The sequence below is a fragment of the Colius striatus genome, chromosome 13 (genome assembly GCF_028858725.1).
Source record: "Colius striatus isolate bColStr4 chromosome 13, bColStr4.1.hap1, whole genome shotgun sequence".
NCBI lineage: Eukaryota > Metazoa > Chordata > Aves > Coliiformes > Coliidae > Colius > Colius striatus.
Window position 1 is genome coordinate 5,301,326 of NC_084771.1, and position 20,699 is coordinate 5,322,024.

The 20,699-nt window shown below is 40.6% G+C and overlaps 1 protein-coding gene across 4 annotated transcripts in view; it reads left to right on the plus strand.

Moving 5' to 3' along the window:
- AFF2 (ALF transcription elongation factor 2) overlaps window positions 1-20,699 on the plus strand; it is a 335,336-nt gene that overhangs the window by 308,843 nt on the left and 5,794 nt on the right. For 3 of the 4 annotated variants that reach the window (XM_062006330.1, XM_062006332.1, XM_062006331.1), the window contains exons 13-21: window positions 2,206-2,440; window positions 4,367-4,506; window positions 5,077-5,140; window positions 8,488-8,624; window positions 12,004-12,075; window positions 12,441-12,534; window positions 15,075-15,122; window positions 15,611-15,660; window positions 20,392-20,606. In XM_062006330.1, coding sequence (XP_061862314.1) covers window positions 2,206-2,440; window positions 4,367-4,506; window positions 5,077-5,140; window positions 8,488-8,624; window positions 12,004-12,075; window positions 12,441-12,534; window positions 15,075-15,122; window positions 15,611-15,660; window positions 20,392-20,606 — 1,055 coding nt within the window. The remainder of the gene's footprint in view (window positions 1-2,205; window positions 2,441-4,366; window positions 4,507-5,076; window positions 5,141-8,487; window positions 8,625-12,003; window positions 12,076-12,440; window positions 12,535-15,074; window positions 15,123-15,610; window positions 15,661-20,391; window positions 20,607-20,699) is intronic. The other variant, XM_062006333.1, reaches the window with a different exon arrangement.

The window sequence follows — 20,699 nt, forward strand, 5'->3', positions numbered from 1 at the left end:
GCCTTCTTAATCTTTTCTTGTGCTACTCTATTAATCCCTCCACCTCCCTGTAGCAGCTGAGGAATGTTGCTTCCTTTGCTTTATATGAGCTTTAAATTTCCCTATGGAGTGGTAGACTCTGAGCAAGTAACAGTCCTGCATTAGCCCTGGGAATAGCCCTGAATGTGCTGAGGAACCTCACTAGTGGTACAGGATCAGATCCTAAGGAGCACGTGTCCAGTGACTCGCACTCAGTTTTTCTTCATATGCTTTTGAGATGGATCTGCCTGACCTGGTTGCTCTTCCCTTTGCAAAGCTGTACCAGGGACAAAGAAGAGCTCCAAGCACCTCCATGCACAAGGGCACAGAGAACTGCTTTACTCTGCTCACACCCACTTATGCATGTTCAGGGTTCCCCATGTGGGATACTCATTTGGGAGGCAGAGAGTTTGGATTCTGCTCCTGGGTATTTCATTAGCTGTGTCTGCTTTGTCTCTGTACAATAACACATGCACCCTTTCTTTGGAAAAGCTTTCCTCTGGAAAAAGTTTAGAGTATTATTGTGCTATAGCTATGGTACTTTGAGTTCCCAAATGCCCTTCAAGGGTAGGAAAGCTAACAGATAGGGCTTTGAATATGAACATTTTGAAGGACATATTGCAGGCCACATGTGCATAAAAAAAATAATAAAATCAGTCTCCTGAAAGAGCTGCCAGTGGCTTCCAACCTGATTGCTTTCCTTTGATCTTCTTCAGGCCCACATGTTTTCTGAGCAGGACAGCATCCATACCAGTCCCAGTGTAAGGCAAGATGAATTCTGTGCTTGTTTTATTTCTTCAGTCTGAAGATCTTTAATGTCACAGAGTTTCAAATAAGATACTGTTAACTCTGCTTCAGTCAAATTAAAATAGTTTTGAGTAAAAGACCTATAAAACATGAAACAAAGGGACTTTGATTTCACTCAGTGGTTTCACAAATAGGTTAAAATATTTTTGTATCACCAAAGGTCCTAAGTAAGGGAATGGCCAAAGCAGGTGGAGGTATGGACACTGTGAGTGAACCTGCAAAAGAGACCAGACTGGAATGAGAGAAAGCTCCAGAATGAGGACTAAGGAAACTTGAATTCCCTGTTCCCCTTTCACTGGTTACTTTAAGGCAAAGTAGATCTATAATTCCTGACACTGACTGAAAGTGACTGGAAACGAAACATAAATTCTTGTTGACTTAATTTGTTATTGAAATTTTAGTCAATAATCATGAAAAGTAAATGATCGTGTAGTGCAATATTAGCTGTCTAACAAAAGATTAAAACTCGGGTTATCTTCATTGACTGAGCTAGGGCAGTACCTAAAATAAAAATCTATGAGTAGATTAACATGTTAAAGCAGCCAGTGGGGTGCTGGGGTTTGTTTTTTTCTTCTTTGATGGATTTGAGGGGAGAAAGGTCTAGCAGGGTTTTTGAGTTTTACCGTGTATCACAGCTGCCATTTCTAGCCTGCTAACAATTTCTGTACATAAAGCAGACAATAGATTATCATATTACTTGAGCTTTCATGTCAAAACCACATTCATTTTCTGAATCACACTCAATTCATCAACCAATATTTGCTCAAGGGCTTTTGCCAGCTACAATGTATCATTTTAATATGGTGTCGAACATTGGTTTTATTCTAGAGGTCAAATAATTATTATCTTGCTATTGTTATGGTTATCATTTTGTAGTTGTTATAAATTTTGGGTTTGTTCACATGCCATGTGCTATTAACATTTATTTTTTTGCAAAGGTTGCTTACATGGGCCCTAATCCATCTCTTAAAAAGATGCTTAATGTTAAACACATAAATAGTCAGACTTGATGTCAGAGGAACTAACCCCATATATAAAACTTTCCAGCACTTTGCTGAGTCAGGACCTCTATGACCTCTCAAATGAAGACTGACTCGAATTAGCATTTAAATTGGATGCAATTTGTACTAATGCACTGAAAGTTGTCCTCCAAAGCAGGAGGTTTCTGCAGCTGTTGAAAAGGCAGAGGTAGCTCTTCTGTGTTCACTGCCTGTCCCCTTCTGACTTAGCTCCTAGGACACGGGGACTGCAAGGCATATTTGAATATAGAGCTGTAAATAAATGTTGAATATAGAGCCCAGTAAATAAAATCTGGAGCTTTGTGCTATGGGGGATTAACCAAAGTTCTTGAAATGCAACTGGTTCTTATCTGTGTCCCAGGAGCAGCGGGAGCTCAGTGAAGAAGGTGGCAAAGAAAAGAGAAGAGAAGCTGTTCCCTCCTCCACTGTCCCCGCTCCTGGATGAGCCTGTGCACCGGCGGCACAGCAGTGACAACAGCTCCTTCAGCCAAGAGACCAACATCACAAACACCTCTCAGGCCAGCAGCTCTTCCTCCTCTGTTTCTAAACACAGAAAGAATGAAAATAAATCATCTTCTAACTCCAAAGGAATCTGTGTAAGTCACCGACCTCTGTTGCTGGAACTGAACAAGATAAAACGAAATTAACTTAGCTTCATTCTGTTTGATTTATTTTTTTCAAGTATCTATTTTTAAACACTTATGTAGCCCCACTCAAGAGCAGCAAAAGGTGGATCTTTGTAGAGCTGGGCATAAGCAGCTCTCCAAGTTCCATTTTTAGGTCAGAATTAGACAACTACTTGGCTTTATGTGTCACTCCCTGAGACACCCAGTCACTGAGCCTCAGAGGAGAGCCACCAAATTCCTGCCATTAGTCCTTTAGCTCTGTAGCTACAAGACACGTATTTTGAACATAAAACTTAAGGAATTTTGCCATCCATCACCTGAATAATTGCCCCAAAATTCTCAGGCAGAACTAAACACTGTAGTTATATTGAATATCGCAGCCTAAACTACATAGACAATATCTAACAAAAACCTACCTGTCCAGACTACGTTCAATGTCAAAATATCTTCTCTGAGGTTTGCAGGCTTCCAGCTTGTAGCAGTAAGGTCTATTTACACCTAATCACCCTGAATTCCATATTTACATTTTTAGATGCCATGTAAATACGATTGGGGTTTTTTTCCCCCAAAAAATGTCATTCTCTTAGAGCCATCTCTCTATCAGTTTTCACGTGGACAATTCTTTCTTGTTTGCTTTTAGCCAGATTGAGATGACTTTTTACTAAAAATACATTAAAAAAGAATCTAGAAACCAGAAGCTGCATAGCAAAATCACATTGATTTGTCATCTTCTTTTAGGTTGAACAGGAAGACTTCAGGGTTTCAGCCTGTTTTAGAAAATAGTCCTCCCTCTAGAGTGTTGAACATACCATTTAGTATCAAACCATAGCTTGGTGTCACTGTCAAAATTAAGAGACAGGAGGAAAATTCCGCTGAGGAAAGAACATGCAAAGCCCCATTTTTCACAGTTGGCTGCTTTGTGAGAGGTTCATACCCTCCACTGTAATGGTAAAACTCGCAAGTTGCATTGGATCGTAGGTGACAAATCACTTCACCTTATGCATTCATCCCTGTTGCTTTCTGATAATCATTGTGTCACTTCAAGCTGCGAGAGTAATACACACACCTTCAACTGAAATCAATGCCAAAATGAACTGCATATGTCAGCAAATAAACAATGCTATGTAAACAGCAGGGCCACTTCCCCTCACTTTCAGCATCTCTAGCCAGATTTATCCTTGGTTTATCTATTATCCTGGTAGATGAAATATTTGTCTTCTAAAATATGTGAGACTTCTTTCCCTAGTTCATTGGTTCATCCTTAATTTAGTTTATCTGGCTGTGGACCTAGCTTGCAAATTGCAATTGCCTGATTTAAATGCTTCTGTTATGTGTCTGGTTTTAATCAATGCAAAGTCACAACTTCTGACTTCTGCTTTCCATTCTTCTCTCTGTTCTGTGTAGCTACGGCAAGGAAACTGTTCCTTGATGAAATCCAAGCAGACTTTTCAGACATCTTACAGTTAGCTAGTAATAATATGGAAGAAAAAAATATTCCATTGGTGTGATACAGCTTGGATGAAGCTGAGTTTCCATCCAGCTCTCCCATGTTAGATTTCCTCACTCTTTCTATAACCAGTGTCTCTAGCCAGTAACACTGTGGTGTATAGGCTGACTTCACCTGAGTGTAAGTTAATGAGTTCAAGTGAAGGGTCAGAGGCAAAGTCATATTGCTTAATTAATCTAATAGGCTTATGCCACAAAGGATTGAAGGGTGTTTTTGTGAGGGAACCTGGATGTAGTTTGGTATATATATATGTGTCACTTTGTGCCTTAGCCTTTTATTTATTTGAGGCATTTTTCTGGGGGCGGGGTGAGATGTGAGCACTTACATTGTTGACAGGTGCTTGAGCTATAAAGAGATAATAACAGTGGGTTTGGGTTTTTTTTTCCTAGGAGGAAGAAACTCACAATACATCAACAGCCAACACTCTTCTTGACACCAGCCATCTAGAAACCGACATCTGGTCCACAATGCCAACACTTTCCAATGGGAATTCTGAGCCTCGAAGACCCAAAATAACATTTGATGATGTGTAAGTATTATTGGGTCTCTGCGCTAGCTGCTTGTGGTGGAGTTGGGATTTTCATGCAAGCAGAGCTCCCAGTGAAAGAGAGAACCTTTAGTTATAACGTTAGCATTGGGCACCTGTGTGCATAGTGCTGCACAAAGGCACACACAGTTTTAATCTTTACAAATGAACTGTAGTTGCTGATTAGTGAAGATTCTGCTGAGAAACGTTTCCAGATCATGAATGTTGGTTCAAGGTAATTTTTCTTCTATTTTTTTATTTTATTTTATTTTAGCTCCTCTAATGGAAACTTCAGATACTTAATTAGTTTAAAATATTTTCCCTTTCCCTCTGTTGAGCACACATTAATGAGTCCTTTGGGTGGCCACTTTCTACAGCTACTTATTTTGCATTCTGGTCACTCGTCGCATCTTTGCATACAGCAGCTTCAGATTAATACCAGGTTAAGATTTAAAGGGATAAGTGTGTATATGTGTCAAAATTGTTCTTGGAAGCAGTCTGCAATTTTCTCAAGCAATGTTTCTCCAACTGTGCGAAAACAAAGACTTGAAACAATTTATTTTGTCTCTTTAGGCTCCACAATGCGGATTATTACATGCAGGAGGCTAAGAAGCTAAAGCATAAAGCAGATGCATTGGTAGGTTATCACAGGGGGTTTTTGTCTCTTTCTAAATGTACTTTCTAAATGTCATCTGAGGCTTGAGGAAACCCTGCTGTTGACTAAGGTGTGCTTCAGATTATACTCCATAGACTCCCTATCCCTGAGTCAGACCCTGCGCACCGCTCCTAGTCTTTAACAATTTATTCCAACAACAAAAGCAGCTCCTTATGGTAGCTGGTATGTCTTCCAAGGAGAAGCAACAGTCATGATGTAAGATAATTTCATGAAAGATGATGTGTATTTGGAGTTTGCTTTCCTATTCACTTTGAGCCTAAACCAAAAGTGTTGAAATCTTCCATGTCAGAAAGTCAAGCACGGCGAGTTACCCTCCAGCCCGTTACTGTGTGGTGAAACTGTTTGATTTTCCAATACAATTGTTCAAAATTTGCAACAATTTATTTTTAAATAGTACATTAGTTTTTATTGCATGCTTTTAGGCTGGTAAACAGAGCCTCAGCATGCTTCTTCCCAAAAAAAAATCTTGCAATGAAGTAGTTCAGTGCTGGGAAAGAATTTTTTTCCCTCTCATTTCACCCCAGATGAAATTCCAGTAAGACTGGTCTAATTTTGCAAAGTATTTTCATTTTGGTAAAGCTACTTAATCCAAGAGATTATACTTTACCAAAGTTTATTCAATCCAAGTTATTACTAGCACTGAAATGCCTTTAGTAGCCATTTGCTCTGTAGGCAGGGACACTGTACGCTACATCGAATGCAGAACAGCGGCTTCCTTAGGTAGGCTTAGTGGAACTTGTGTCAGGTATAAGCTAAGATGTCTGAAATGGAGTGTGGCCATTCACTTTGCCCCTCAGCATCACAACTGAGAAAGAACTGAGTGATTGCTCACCTCCCACTTTATTATTTGTGAGTGTTTTGCTTGCATATTGTATCATTCCTCATCAGAGATTTTGTGCTTGTCAATAAGTGTTTATCCAAAAAATACAAACCCAAACCCAATCACATGCTGTGCTTTTAAAAAACCAAACAATTCATTTTTAAGAAGTATTTCTCTCTGCTGTCCATGAGCTGAAGGAGAGTTGACGTGTCAAGCTGCTTGCTTCAGCTCTCTGGACTCCCTTTTGATTTGGGGCAGGGTGTTACCAAGTGTGTTTTCCGTGGGAGGTGTGTTGAGGTTTTTGGCAGCCTGTGGTGGTTGTCAGAAGTCAGCTGTCATCCCTCCCGACCTGCCCATTTACAGGAGGTGGCCTGCACTGACTCCTGCCGCCCGGCTCAGCAGAGCATGTTCAGCCAGAGCCCTGACATCTGCACACAGGAGAGGCTGGCAGGAGCAGACTGACAACACCTCCCACAGCTGACTGACCTTTAAAGAAAATACACATGGTTCTGGCACGGGGATGCCTGCTCCACGCTAGCAAATATTTACAGGCTCAGACTCCTGATGATCTCGACATGCTATGTCAATCCACTTCCCTCCACAGCCTGATTCACTCAGAAACTGTTGACCTGTCTCCCATCTTCTTACCTTTGACTGTGCCTTGCAGAATCGGGGGTGTTTCTCAAGCAGAACTAAGAGGAGAAGGCACAGCACATGCTGCTGCTGCTGCTGCAGGCGGCCTTGCCTGTCGCCTGCAGTTTGACACCCCGAGTGTTCTTATGGGAACAGGAGGCCATCCGCTACCATACAACTTGTTGGCAGACAGAAATAGCCGTGAACAGAGTATCTGCTTTTTCTTTCTGCTATTTAAGTCTCAACTTTTTTTTTCACCCAACACAGCTGCACACAAATTATCTCCATGTAGCACATTTGCTGTGTGATCCAGCAGTGTTAGTTGTCCTATGAAAACAATTGCTTCTGGTTATTTGGTGCTGACATGACAGAGCACACACAGCACTGAAAGATGTGTTGCAGTGGCTAAAAGGTAATGCACATGACCTCAAAAAGTGTCAGCAAATGTTAATGAGACGTGTGATAACGCTGTTCCTGAGCTTGTAGAAAAGCGGGTTTTTGGTGAAGAGCAGGGCATTTTGCATCTTATTGAGTGACCCCATGCAAACCTATCCCCTCTGGGATGGCAGTAAGGAATCAACTAATTTGGATGGGCTGCTGCAGTGGCAACCGCCTGCACCACAGGGAAGAGATCTTGGAGACCTCACTCTGCTCTGAGATGAACTGTGATGAGCTGGAGTAATTCCACCTACTCCCCTAGAGTAAGCATGGAACAAAGGGCGGGACCAGGTCCCATTTCTGGCTCAAACCGTGTGTCTGTACTAAATCTGCTTGCAGACAGATTCCTTTTTTCTTTATTACAAAAAGTCCTCTTTGGAAGACTTGAAGCAAGGAATTTGAAGAACATGCTGAGAAGTGGCCATTGGGACAAAAAAACCTTACAAATATTTCCCCTTTTCTGATAGTTCAAGTAATACCTATAAATTATACAAAGGTTTTGTACCTAATCAATTCACAAGAGCAGAACCTGGAGTTAAAAGCATGCAGAGGGAACTAGTAGTAAGGATTCTTTAGAAGTAGCCACACAAGCAAATATACTGTTAACATGGACCAGTGCTAAATGTTGTGCTTAATATGTTGCTAGGATAGACTTCCATGTTGTAAATTGAAAACATATGCAGATGCATCAAAAACATTTTGATAGAGACGTACAAAGAAACTTCAAAGTATATTACTTAAAGTATATGAGATCTCTTCTATCAAATGCCACATTAGTAGGATTCTTACATCCAGCTATCCAAAATTGAAAATGTTAAATACTATTATAAAATACTTACTGTAAAAATGTCAGCTATAATATTCATTACACATAAAAAAAGAAATCAGTATGTCTAAGTTGGTTTAATCACAACCATTACGAGGGCTCAAACCTTTGGCAATAAAGTCCTAGTAAAATAAAATATTTAGCAGTGATGTAGTTTCTCCTTTTATTTTTCTGCTCTTTCAGTCATCATAGAAGTGATGGCATGGGGGGTTTTTGGTCAACAGTTAACAGAGAGTGTGACGTCTGACAAACAGCACGGAGTTGCTAGTTTACCCTTGCATAGTGACATTCAAACTTAGGTTGTGTATCGAGGAGCAGTAGGGATTGTCCAAACATGCCCAGTGTCCCTCCCTGCCTGTGTAAATCCATGCATGTGAATGGACATGCAGTGCCTTTCCTCTCTGGATCAGCTGGCCATGTAAAGACCTGAAAAGACTTGGTAAAAACATGAACACTGCCTTAAATACTCTGTGAATTCATTCTTTACCAGCGTTGCTGTGCTTTCATCCTAACGCTAGTGTTGCATTGTGTTGTGACCTGCCTAGGAATGAAAGCTGGAGGATTTTCTTGATGGTCTCTTTCCCATTTCAGCTAGAGAAGTTTGGCAAAGCAGTGAATTATGCTGATGCTGCCCTCTCCTTCATCGAGTGCGGGAACGCTATGGAGCGAGATCCATTAGAAGCTAAATCTCCATACACCATGTACTCAGAGACTGTGGAACTCATCAGGTTAATGTCCTTTCTGTGATCATTTTCATCATCTCATTTCGGTCATAATTAGAACCTGCTATGTTTTAAAAAATACCATTTCGACGTATTAATGATTTGTCCAAGGCATCTTCATCTCAGAAGTCATCATAATTAGTTCTTGCCATTTTATTAATGTCATGGAAAATTTATAATTGATGGACACTGCTTTTATAAATTATCCCCTTTAGAGGTTATAATGTGAGTGTTATAATTTGCAATATTCATAAAATTAAAATTGAAATGTAGTGGGTGGAAGTAAAGTATAGTAATTTCACTGTTTGGCAATGACACTTGTCTTTTAAAAGGTGTAGTTTTATAATTCAAAACATTAAAGTGAGTCTATCAGGATTTCTATTACAAAGCCTGTTTTTAGAGGTTTATAACTTGGCTGTTAAAAAAAAAAAAGAAGCTGAAACTTGGCACATAAGATCAGAGCCAGAGAGGCAGCTTTCTGCATATTTTCTATTAAAAAGTGTATTTTTTAATGTTAAAGGAATGTGAATGCTCTGAGTTAGTTTTAATGGAGTTTTGTAGACTCATAGGCTAGAATATGGATGAGAGAGACTTTACTTACTCATGAGAAGTCTGAATTATTATTTTAAAATCTGCTAATGTTCCCTATAGCTGCTTCATAGCACTGACTCCATAGAAATAATAGTCTCCTGAGTAACTAAGGGTTGGTTTGCTTTACTTGCACAAATTATCAAAGTGAAATCGAGCAGGATTAAATTTACATCTAAGCAGAACAACAGGATTTTTGCTCTGTGCTGTGATGCACCTTTGCTTTTCCCCAGTGTACGCTGGGAATATCACCACTGATGTCAGTGTAATTACTGGCAGTTTACACAAGAGAAAGAAGAGGAGGCAAATCAGGCCCAAAATGTTTGGAGTTTAATATTATAAATGTCTTTTTTTTAACATGCCTGATTTTAACATTAGCTGTTAGGGACTGCCAGAAATAATGCATGTTTTACATTTTGAATAAGCAGGTATTTACATAACAAAAATGTATCAAATCTTAAGCAGCTCTTACTCTCAAGTAGATAATATGCTGGTGAATACGTGAAAACATGTTTTTACATTCTGTGCTTCATAAAGAGAAGGACAGGACAAGGGGTAATGGAAAGAAGCTGGAACACAAACAGTTCCATTTAAACATAAGGAAAAACTATTTCACTGTGAGGGTGAGGGAGCCCTGGCACAGGCTGCCCAGGGAGAGCGTGGAGGCTCCTTCCTTGGAGGTCTTCAAAACCTGCCTGGATACATTCCTGTGTGACCTGGTCTAGGTGAACCTGCATCTGCACGGGGGTTGCACTGGATGATCTCTAAAGGTTCCTTCCAACCCTACCATTGTAAAGAGATTACTCAACAAAAAATTGTTCCCTCAAGCCTTAACCATCCAAGTTAAACCCTAGAGAGTAGAGGGCTTAAGAGGAAGAGCTGCCTACCTCTACTCCACTGTACTGAGACTCTTCATGCACTCTGACAGTGGACAGTTCAGTACTTTGTGTCCTAAACCTCACAATTACAGTTTTATGGCTCGATAAACTGTATTTAAAGGGAGATTTTTTTTACTGTGAGTGCTGATCCATAGGAGCCCACTGAGTGTATGGCTGCCCCTTGGAGCAACAACTGCTCGTGAGCATGCATGGCACTACTGCTATGCTCCTCCCAGCAGCTCCTGGAACAGTAAGCCTTGCTGTAGGCTACATGATAGATAGAGATTGGCATGGAAGCAGCACCTGAACCGCTTTGGGATTGCCATTTAAACTGTTTTTGGGCATGGGAAAATCTGGAGGGATTTGTTAGAGTACATCTCCAGTTTCTAAATAGCTTAGGTCAGGTATGGTTTAATTCCACCACCCACAATCAAGGGTAGATCTTAACTTACCAACCCATGTATGCAGCATCTTTTAGACAGACAGTGAGGGACTGATTTGCCCATTTAATTACTGTCAGTGGTCAGACACAAAAAGAAATGTGATTGCTCAGGTGAGCAGCAGACTGATACAGGTTCAAGAAACTCCATGGCCAGATACAGGATTCTTGTCAGATACAGTGGGTGCTGAACATACAAACCAACTATGTGGCTGTGCACACACACTTTCTCAATGTGCCTTCTAATGTTAACATGGATTTTTACTGTGAGATAAGAAACAGGAGATTTTTTTCTCGCTTTTACTCCTCCTTCCATAAGAGGTACCATTTTCCCCTTTTGCACTAGTTGTGTCTGCCCTAAGTATCTGCATCAGACACCTATTTGTGAAAGCAAGTGGAGCATCAAAGAGATTGGGAGTGTCGGGGATCTGACTGTCAAAGGTGTTTTAAGTTATTGGTAATGCTAAAATCCCTAACATAACACTGCAAATCTCAAAGAGATTATGTATCTCTGTGTTTGATGAGATTCATTCACTATGACTGCAACAACAATACCAAAGAGCAGGTGAGATAGGACATGGGGGAAGCAAACCAGCTACAGCTGCAAGCTGGGGACTGATGATGGGGGTGGTGGGAGGAAAGCAGAGCAAGAGCAGCATTGCCTGCCTGCACTCCATTACCTCCTTGTAAATGAGAACTCATCAAGACTGCCTGGATACCTTAAAACTTTCTTACGCAACGCTGAACCCTATTACTTATTCTAACACAAGTACCTGTGAAATTGCATTAGGGCTCAGAACAATGATTTTATGCGATGAATTGATTTTCAAGAGACTAAACGCATGGAATGGGGTGTGCTCAGTTAAAGACAAAAAAAAATAAAGGAAAGGAGGTGGGAATACTCGATCTCTGATCATCTGAATGCTGGACAGCAGCAATTACGTAGAGAGAAGACCAGGTACACAAGACTCAATAAATTAATGGACCCAAGAATTTTAAAAGCTGTGCACATGACCCTTCGTGTATTTAAAACCATTTTCTATATAAAATATATTAAAAGCTTTGAAGAACCATTTATGAGAAGGATTTTGAAGGTGTTATCCGAGCCCAAGGTATTATATGTAAAACCTTATTCTATATTCCTTTACTTTTCAGTATATATAGGGCCAGGATCTTACGTTTTTGTCCAAGGCTCATCACAAATGTTTGCAGGACTCAGCCTGTGGCTGGATATAATATCATTAATATGCTCAAGAATAGTTCACCTTGTTGGCCCAGAAAATGGGCTGGTGATTTACTTTAGCACTCCAGATTTGAAGTGGTGCTTTCTGTTGAATTTTACCTTCATCTCATCATTACAGAACAATGTGACCGTTAACTGTTGCAGTCAGAGAGGAATATGTGGTTGTTGTCTTTCAGAGTGTCACTAGTAATCCTGGAAACATCTTAACTCTCAATTTCTTCTCACCTTTCTAACAAGGTATGCAATGAGACTCAAGAATTTCACAGGCTCTTCTGCCACAGAAGGGGACAAGAAATTAGCAGTTTTATGGTAAGTCTCATTGCAACAATGAGAGAAGCAGCTAAAATCTTAAGGAGGACTTTAAAAGTACTGAATTACTTAAGCAGCTTACAGAAGATCATTATTCTTGTTTTCCATTAAACTATTAAAGGATAACTAATGGATTTCTTCAGCAGCTGACTAAACATTTATTCTTCTAATTTATACTCATATCAAGATGGGCTTTTAATGCTTTTGACCAGGTTTTTTTTTTTTTCTTTCACCATTTGTTCATGTTTCAAAATCTAACCTTAGAACTGAAACTGCAAAATATAGGTCAGCTTGCTTTTTTTTCTTTACGGTTATAGGTTTCATTAAGCAATGGAATTAACATAATCCTTTCCTAATTACCACAGCTACCGATGCTTATCACTTCTCTACTTGAGAATGTTTAAACTAAAGAAGGACCATGCTATGAAGTACTCCAGATCTCTGATGGAATATTTTAAGGTAATCTTTATTCTGTTTAATTTATTGATATGAAATGAAATTCATCCCGGCACTGAGAGCTCTCACAAGTACAGCTGCGTGACTTGAAAGTCTCACATTTAACCTCTCCCCGGGGAAATGCAGGCAGGATGGCTGCCAGGGACTGGGCACAGAAGTGATTTGGGGGATTTTTGGATTAGTCACTTGATTCAAAGGACCATACTCAGTAATTCTACTAAAATAGCATTATTCTCAACACCGTGTAATGTTTATGCAAGTTTCTGTAAAGGAAACTGATTCTTTCAAGATTTCAATGTGCAAGTGGTTATGAACTGACCCCCAATGAACCATAATAAGGTAATTATTTAGGCTTTAGTTAGTTAAATTTAGATTTTAAGTTCAGTGAGGTTTGCTGAACCTAATTGCAGACTCATAGGTTTCTCATCTTATTTCTGTGGAGCTTCAAATTGCCTTGCCTACACCTCAAAAGTTTGCCTTGAACTGAGTGGAGATCAGCTGATTGTCATGACTCGGTAATGTTTTCCTTTACCTTGTCAAGTGCTGTTTACCCAATGTAAGAATGACAAGTCCTCACTGGTCCTAAATTAAGAGAGAAACAGAATCTTTCTTCAGCTCTGCCAAGGGTTTGATATTTATATTTTACTGGCTAATGCTGTTTGAAGCATACATTAATTCTTATACATTATTGCTACATATTATTCTATAATTATGTAATTATACTGGTTTGTCAGCTCATCAGTCTTTTTTTGTTATTGTTTTTTTTTCAGTCTCTGTGAATTTGTTCCAGGCTTTGACATGTTAGTACTGAAAAACCAGTACCCCTTGTAACACTGCAGTTTTAATATTTTCATGTAAATGGGGATTAAATGGTTCTTCTGCTGTAAAGCTCCAGTACTATCATGCTGGCAATCACCACTTAGTCTTCAGCTTCCCTGTGTCCACTGTGTATGTGTGGATCTCTGTAATGTTCCTCCTGATATTCTGCTTAAATTGAGGCTCTCTTGAAGTCCTTAGGAGTGCCTCTGTTGCACCCATAGAGTTTTCAGTCAGAGTTTTGCACAACAAATTAGATTTGAACTAGACCATTTGTAGCCTCAGCAAGTTTCATGCAATGTATTCCATCCACTTCAGATTTTCTCCAGGATGAATGTAGGTTTTTCTCTTTAATAAAAAAAGTTTATTAGACAAATCGTTTGATAAACATTTCCTGCAGAAAGTAATGATTTCTGGGGGAAAAAAGAAGGGGGTTTACTTTCCTGTAGCTGTACAATGAGAACATATTACTACTCCCAGCACAAAACTATTGTACTGCATTCACAGAGAGAAAATGGCTTTTGATGTAAATGAAAATAAGAGAAAAAAGATACAATTCTAATAAAACAGACAAATCAGGAATGCTGGTTTTATGCATCCAGTTGAAGCTGAGTATTTCAGCTAATGTTACTATGTGTGTCCTATGGGCACTGTAGTTCATTTGCTACAAGTAGTGTTTAGGTACAGACAGATTATATGTTCAGAATCTTTTCATAGTAAAGTCATAGGAGGAGAGAAGAAAGGAATGATAACTACTAACTAAGTATTAGTTTTGTATTGCTGCACAATATTCTCTGTGTTCACTAGCAAGAATTATACAAGTGAAATAGAGTAGCTGTTTGAATAGAGTTGTTATTCCAAACTTTGCACAATTTTAACTGTGAAGAGCAGCCCCACTGTTTACAGCAGAGACGAAGCAGAATTTTTTGGCAGAACTATTTTTCAGCTTTTTCCTCACAAATATCACTTTGTCCAAATTGAAACCACTTGTGGACAAAACTGGTTCTGATTAATTTCAATTAAGAGTTTCCAGTTGGTATTTCTGATGTTTCAAAGCAGAAGATAACCATTTAATCATAAAAGTCATTTTGAAATTTAAGACAACTTGGAGTAAAATTATAACTAAAATGATAATTTTTTTAAAACAAAAACTGAAAAATAACTCTTTAAGGTTAGAAAAAACGGCATCCTTTGATGCAATTCACCTAAAAGAAGATTTTTATGGTTTTGGAAATGTGTTGTCATTGTCATTGTAGTCATTGGCAAACATATTTCAATTCTTTTCAACATCAAATAACTGCCTCCAACCAAGATCTAGTCTTAATCTTGACAGATCTAATATTTGTCTCCCGATACTGTTGGGAGCAATCCCCAGACAGTGAAAACCAACATCAAAGCTGGTTCTTCATCTCTGAAGACTTTCCAGGGCAGTTTAGGATCTTCCTCCTTATTACATATGAGTGGGCAGCAAAAATATACACAATATATGCTCTGTGCTGCAGAACATTCTATTTCATGCTCCCATCTTTAATGAAACACAGCAGCATGCTATATAGGAACACACAGGCGAGGCCAGTATGGAGCTCAGAGTGATTGTTTTCAGAAAGCACACACAGGTAGCTTCAGCCCTGATAGTATCACTTTTTATGGCAACTAAGATACCACCCTGTCTAAACAAGACTGGAAAAATCTGGGCTTTATTGTTGCTGGGCAATCTTTTTGTACAGGGTTGTACAAGGTGCTACACAGACGTGAAAAGCAGAATGAGTAAACAGGTAAGGAAAGTCAATTTGTGCAACTAAAATACATAAGAACAAGGGCATTCAAGCAGATCCTTACTAGCAGTTTTATTTCTCCTGCTATCTGAATCCCAAGCCACCTCCCATTAGTACCTCAGGAGGGATTAACTTCATTAAGACATTAACCCAAATCCCTTTGGGTTTGTGTTAAAAGATTGCAGGTCCCCCTAAATGTAAGAACTTTGCAAAATAGATTTCAGTGGTAATCAAACCACTTCTTTGTGAACTACATCTGCTTTTAGTGAAACTTTACTGTGTTCCCTCTCTCATCAAGTGACTTTCAAGCTACTGGTTGGAACCCTATCAGCCATCCACCAGCCATTTAGTTACGGGACCGACACGCGGAGCTGTTCTGCTACCTGCACTGTAGCTCTTGCCATAAAAACAGGGACTGTTGAGTCTTGTGTCATCAATATTCATGCACTTGCACCACCTTTATTTACATTGTGGTTTTGTACTTACAGAATTCTTCAAAAGCCTCACAGGCCCCCTCACCTTGGGGCGGCAATGGAAAGTGAGTATTTTCTGCTGAGTACTTCTGTCTGGGAACAAGGTGATTTCAAGGGAGGGGGAATGTTTTGGTGCCTCTTAACAGCAAAGCACGGGCCATGACTCAGTAGTTTGGGGGCTAGAGCTGTGCTTCAAATATGTTTCTGGTAGAAAATAGGCTTCTGGGCTACGGAATTGAACTAGCAGCTGTCTGGAGTTTGCAGGGCTGAGGGGCTCCCAATGCATTACATCACATACCTTACTGAGCCATCCAGTGTGGGTGGCAAGGAAGAGCTGAGACACACCTTCCTCTGTGCAAAGGCCCCTTAAGTCTAAAACCAGCCATGGTGGGTCTGTGCTGAATTCTTTGACAGTTTGGTTCTCAAGCCAAATGAAGGCCATAAAAATATCTGTTAATTAGCTAGCAAGTGCCATGTCATTTCAGCAGGTAAAGTTAACCTTCACTGCAATGATTTTTCAACGATTCATTCAGTAATGAAAGACTAGTGACTGTTTCATTGATATATGGTAAGTGCTGTTTAATAAAACTGAAGGTGTAATAGTGATGAAAATGTGAAGGCACTTAGTCAACCAATTATCAGTGGCTTTATACTAACATTAAAACACCTTCGCCTCAGATATGTAGTCAGGGTAATGCAATTATGATCTACTGTTTAATGAGGGTGCATTGCTGCTGCATCTTACAATGTCTCTTGCCACCTGACACACATTTCTCCCGTTCCTTTCTCCTAGCCAAGCATACAGATACAGTTAAAACAAGGAAAGAAGGACTTCTTTATTTGAGTAGGCTGAATTCTAAGTGAAAATGATTATTGTTAATGGTCTCTTTCTGATGGCTCATAAGAAGAAAGGACTATTAACTCCAGGGAAACAAAGGGACTAAACTTTAGCACACAAAGAAGTTTTCAAACAGACTTTGTCCTGAATCAGTGCAAAACCAAAAATTCCAACATTTTGCTTGAAAGAAAATATTGTCTTAGATAATTCAAAATATTATGGGTATGTACATAGATATTTAAGTATAGATCATAACAGAAACTAAAGTGATGAAATACAAACTCACTTTACATAGAAACAGAAAAGATACTTTAACACTGGAGAAACAGCTACTGAATTGAATTATTCAATATACATCAGTTTTTCAAAGCATTTAAATGTCAGTGAAACCTTGTATTGCAATAAAAATACAGTAAGGTTTACAGAAAGCTTTATTGCCAAAACAGACCACTGGAGCATTTCACCTCTTTTGTTCCTTAAGAAGTGGCTTATACCTAAAAAATTTCATGGAGCGGAAGTTGTCCTTTTATTCCTGTCCTATAATAGACCCCTGTGAAGTCTGTGTTCTAGAGGTGATGACATCTCCCTTGCTATTTAAAGGAACTGATTAGATGCCCAGGATTTAAAATCAGTGGGTTTTGACTGAAGGAGAAAATTCTCATGCAGGCACAAGGCAGGCAGCAGAAACCCAGCATCTGAGTCAGCATCCCTTCTAATACCCAGCTGATCAGCCTCCTCCGGCTAACTTTGGAGATAGAGAAGTAAAGCTCTGAGAGTGCACATCTTGGTCTTTTGTTCAGAAAAGGGAGCACTTGGCATGTAAGAATAACTGAATATGATAAGACCTTGTTATAGTGATGTTATTATGACACCTGTGCCCCAGCACATGAAGACCACAGTCCACACTTTATCTGTCCCCTCTGTCTGGAGCCTCAGAAGAAAAACTCTTCAGCTGGCTCAGAGTTACTGTGTGTCTCAGGTGTCTCCTGGTGGCCCCAAGGATTGTCATGGACCTGGTTCTGCCACTGGCAACATGTGGTCTGCCTTCTCCAGGGCCACTCACACAATCTCCTCTTATTCCACTGCAAATTTGTACCAGATGGGAAGAGAAGTCATACGCCACAGAGGAGAGACCAACCACCATCAGGGTATGGCACCATGCAATACATCGTGGTGGATCAGCAGCCTGGTTCAGAATGAGGAGGCAGCAGGGTATTCTTAAATCTCTTTTTGAACAAAGCAAAGGTTATCCATTCCCATGAAGTGTAGTCTGCTTGGGATCCAAAACCATCACAAATCTCAGCTCGGCTTACTGGAATTTCTGGCCACTTTTGTGTGAAGGGTTGCAAACCTCTACAAAGTTGGCCTGAGTTCCAGGCTGGCAATGAAACAAATTTTCCCTGGTTTCATTACAGAAATGTTTCCCACCTCTAGCGACAGAAAGCACAAAATAGAGAGATTTAATAGACTCACCACAGTAATAATGGCTGTGCACAACGGGGTAAATCCAATGAACAATGTGCTTTATTTGGCAGAAGTGCGTCAGCTTGTTGTAAGTGCCTCTAACAAAATACTCTTGGTCTCCTCAGATACTTATGATTTTTAACTGCTCCCAGACCTAATCTAGTATAGTTTAGCTCTTCTGTGCATTAAAGACACTGTGGCATGTCAAGTAACCAGGATGTTTTGAGACTTAAACATAAAACCTTTGTGCCGTAGGACATGCTTAAACTATAACACATAAGCTGTGTAAAAAACTACTAGCTGCCGAATTAATATGATCCCTAGCTCTGGAAAAAGAATGTATCACAGGAGCTTGTTGTTGAGCATAGGTAATAGCAGGGCACTGCTGGAAAATCTGCAGCAAAAGCTGTTGCCATAAATGCCTTTCAGCCCAAGGCTGTGGTGGCATTCTGTCCTACAGCACCTGCAGGGTATCAGCACAGCAGGGCTGTGCCCATGCTTCATCATCAGGACCACTGACGGTGGCTTATAAAGCCAAGACGGAGGAGCCTTTCTATCTTGGGGTTTGGATCAGGCTCATAATGAGTCTGAGAGTGCTTGATGCTGTTGCACAGTGTGAGGCATCAGTGGCTGCATGTCAAGAGAGGGATTGCAACACCCCTGTCCAGAGACTTTTGGTGTCTTTGCTTCATGCAGAGAGTGCCGGGGGAGTCTCAGCCCTGAGTTTCAAGCGTATTCCACAGCAAATGGAATGCATTTGTTTAGGTAAGTGGTTCCAAGTGGGGGCAAGAGAAAATATTTTTGGAACCCTGAATCTTAATTACTGGGGCAAATTCATCATGGAAACATAGAATCACTTGCACAACTGCAGTGCACCCTCAGTAAGTTTGCAGATGACACCAGGTTTGGCTAGAGTGTTGAGCTGCCTGAGGGCAGGAAGGCTCTGCAGAGGGATATGAACAGGCTGGAGCAATGGACCAAGGCCAGTCGTATGAGGTTCAATGTGGCTCTGTGACGGGTCCTGCACTTGGGCTACAACAATGCCAGGCAATGCCACAGACCTGGGGCAGAATAGCTGGAAAGCTGCTTGATGAAAAAGAACATGGGGATGTCAGTTGACACGAGCCAGCAGCATGCCCAGGTGGCCAAGAAGGCCAATGGCATCCTGGCCTGTATCAGAAATAGTGTGGCCAGCAGGACCAGAGAAGTGATTGTCCCTTGTACTCATCACTGGTGAGGCTGCACTTTGAATACTATGTTCAGCTTTGGGCCTCTCACAATGAAGGACAATGAAGTGCTGGAGCATGTCAAGAAGTGGGCAATGAAGCTGGTGAAGGGTCTGGAGAAGAAGTCTGATGGGGAACAGCTGAGGGAACTGGGGATGTTTAGTCTGGAGAAGTGGAGGCTGAAAGGAGACATGATCACTCTATGACTATCTGAAAGGAGATTGTAATGAGGTGGGAGTCAGTATCCTCCCAAATCACGTGACAGAACAAGAGGAAATGGCTTCATGTTGTGACAGGGGAGACTTATATTAGATATTAGGAGAAAAAAACTCACTGAAGGGGTTGTCAAGCATTGGAACAGGCTGCCCAGGGAAGTGGTTGAGTCACCATACCTAGAGGTGTTTAAAAGACATGTTGATGTGGCTCATAAGGACATAGTTTAGTGGTGGCCAAGGCAGTGCTACATTGACCATTGGACTTGATGGTGTTAAAGGCCTTTTCCAACCTAAACAATTCCATTATTCTTTTAAGTTTTCAAAGAGGATAGCTGTATGTGAGCATTCTGTGCTGCACAGCTCTAAACATGAGCTTACTATGCTAACCTCTGCACTGCCTGCAGCCAGCAGGTGACTCCTAATTGCTGGTGTTAGAATTAAAGGAAAATCTATATTAGAACATTAGTGCTGCACTAAGTAGGTAACTTAAAACACTGCCCTGTACAAAATTGTGTGGATGAACTGTAGGCAATTAGAAACAAATCTCCATAGCCAGTCTTAAAGAATCCTATAGAGATATTCATAATCCTACAGTACCCTCAGCTCCTAATACTGCTCTGCAGGGTGCTTTTAAGACTTGCACTTTACTTATTGTGGTGACTGTATTTGGAGCAAACTGTCATTGTGGTTTCCACAAAATGCTTTGATAATAAGCCAATATTGCACTTTGAGTGTTTTCTAACTGCCATTGCAGCTTCTGGCAGCAGGTAGGAAAATCATTACAGCCATGAGATACTTCTTTCTCTGAAAGGTTGCTCTACTGTCATGATGGATTGTTTTTTTCTTAAATAACGGGTTCATTTAGAGGGAGAATTAAATCCCTTTTTATTTTCAATCCCCCTCAGTGCATAAGCTCTCCTTTCTCATAAAACCAGGAGGTACCACTGCACATTGCCCACCCAGCTGGGGTTCAGGGTTAATTTTTCACGTGCTTTTCGGATGGCAATGAAGCGTGTACGTGAGGGGGACTCACTCTCCCTTTCCCACCCACAGGAGCACAGAAACGCCATCGCCCATGTCCCTGAGCCCGTCTCCCGTCAGCTCTGCTGGAAGCACTGCGGGCGCTGCCAGCTCCTCCTCAGCCGGGACCATCACCATTCCCCAGCGCATCCACCACATGGCTGCCAGCCACGTCAACATCACCAACAACGTCCTGCGGAGCTACGAGCACTGGGACATGGCTGACAAGCTGACTAAAGAGAACAAAGGTACCCCACTCAGCTGCTTCTTTGTCCCCTTTGACTCACCAGCTTTAGCTTGCTCTCTGTTCTCGTAGGCGTTGTGGGGAATCGGACTCAGAA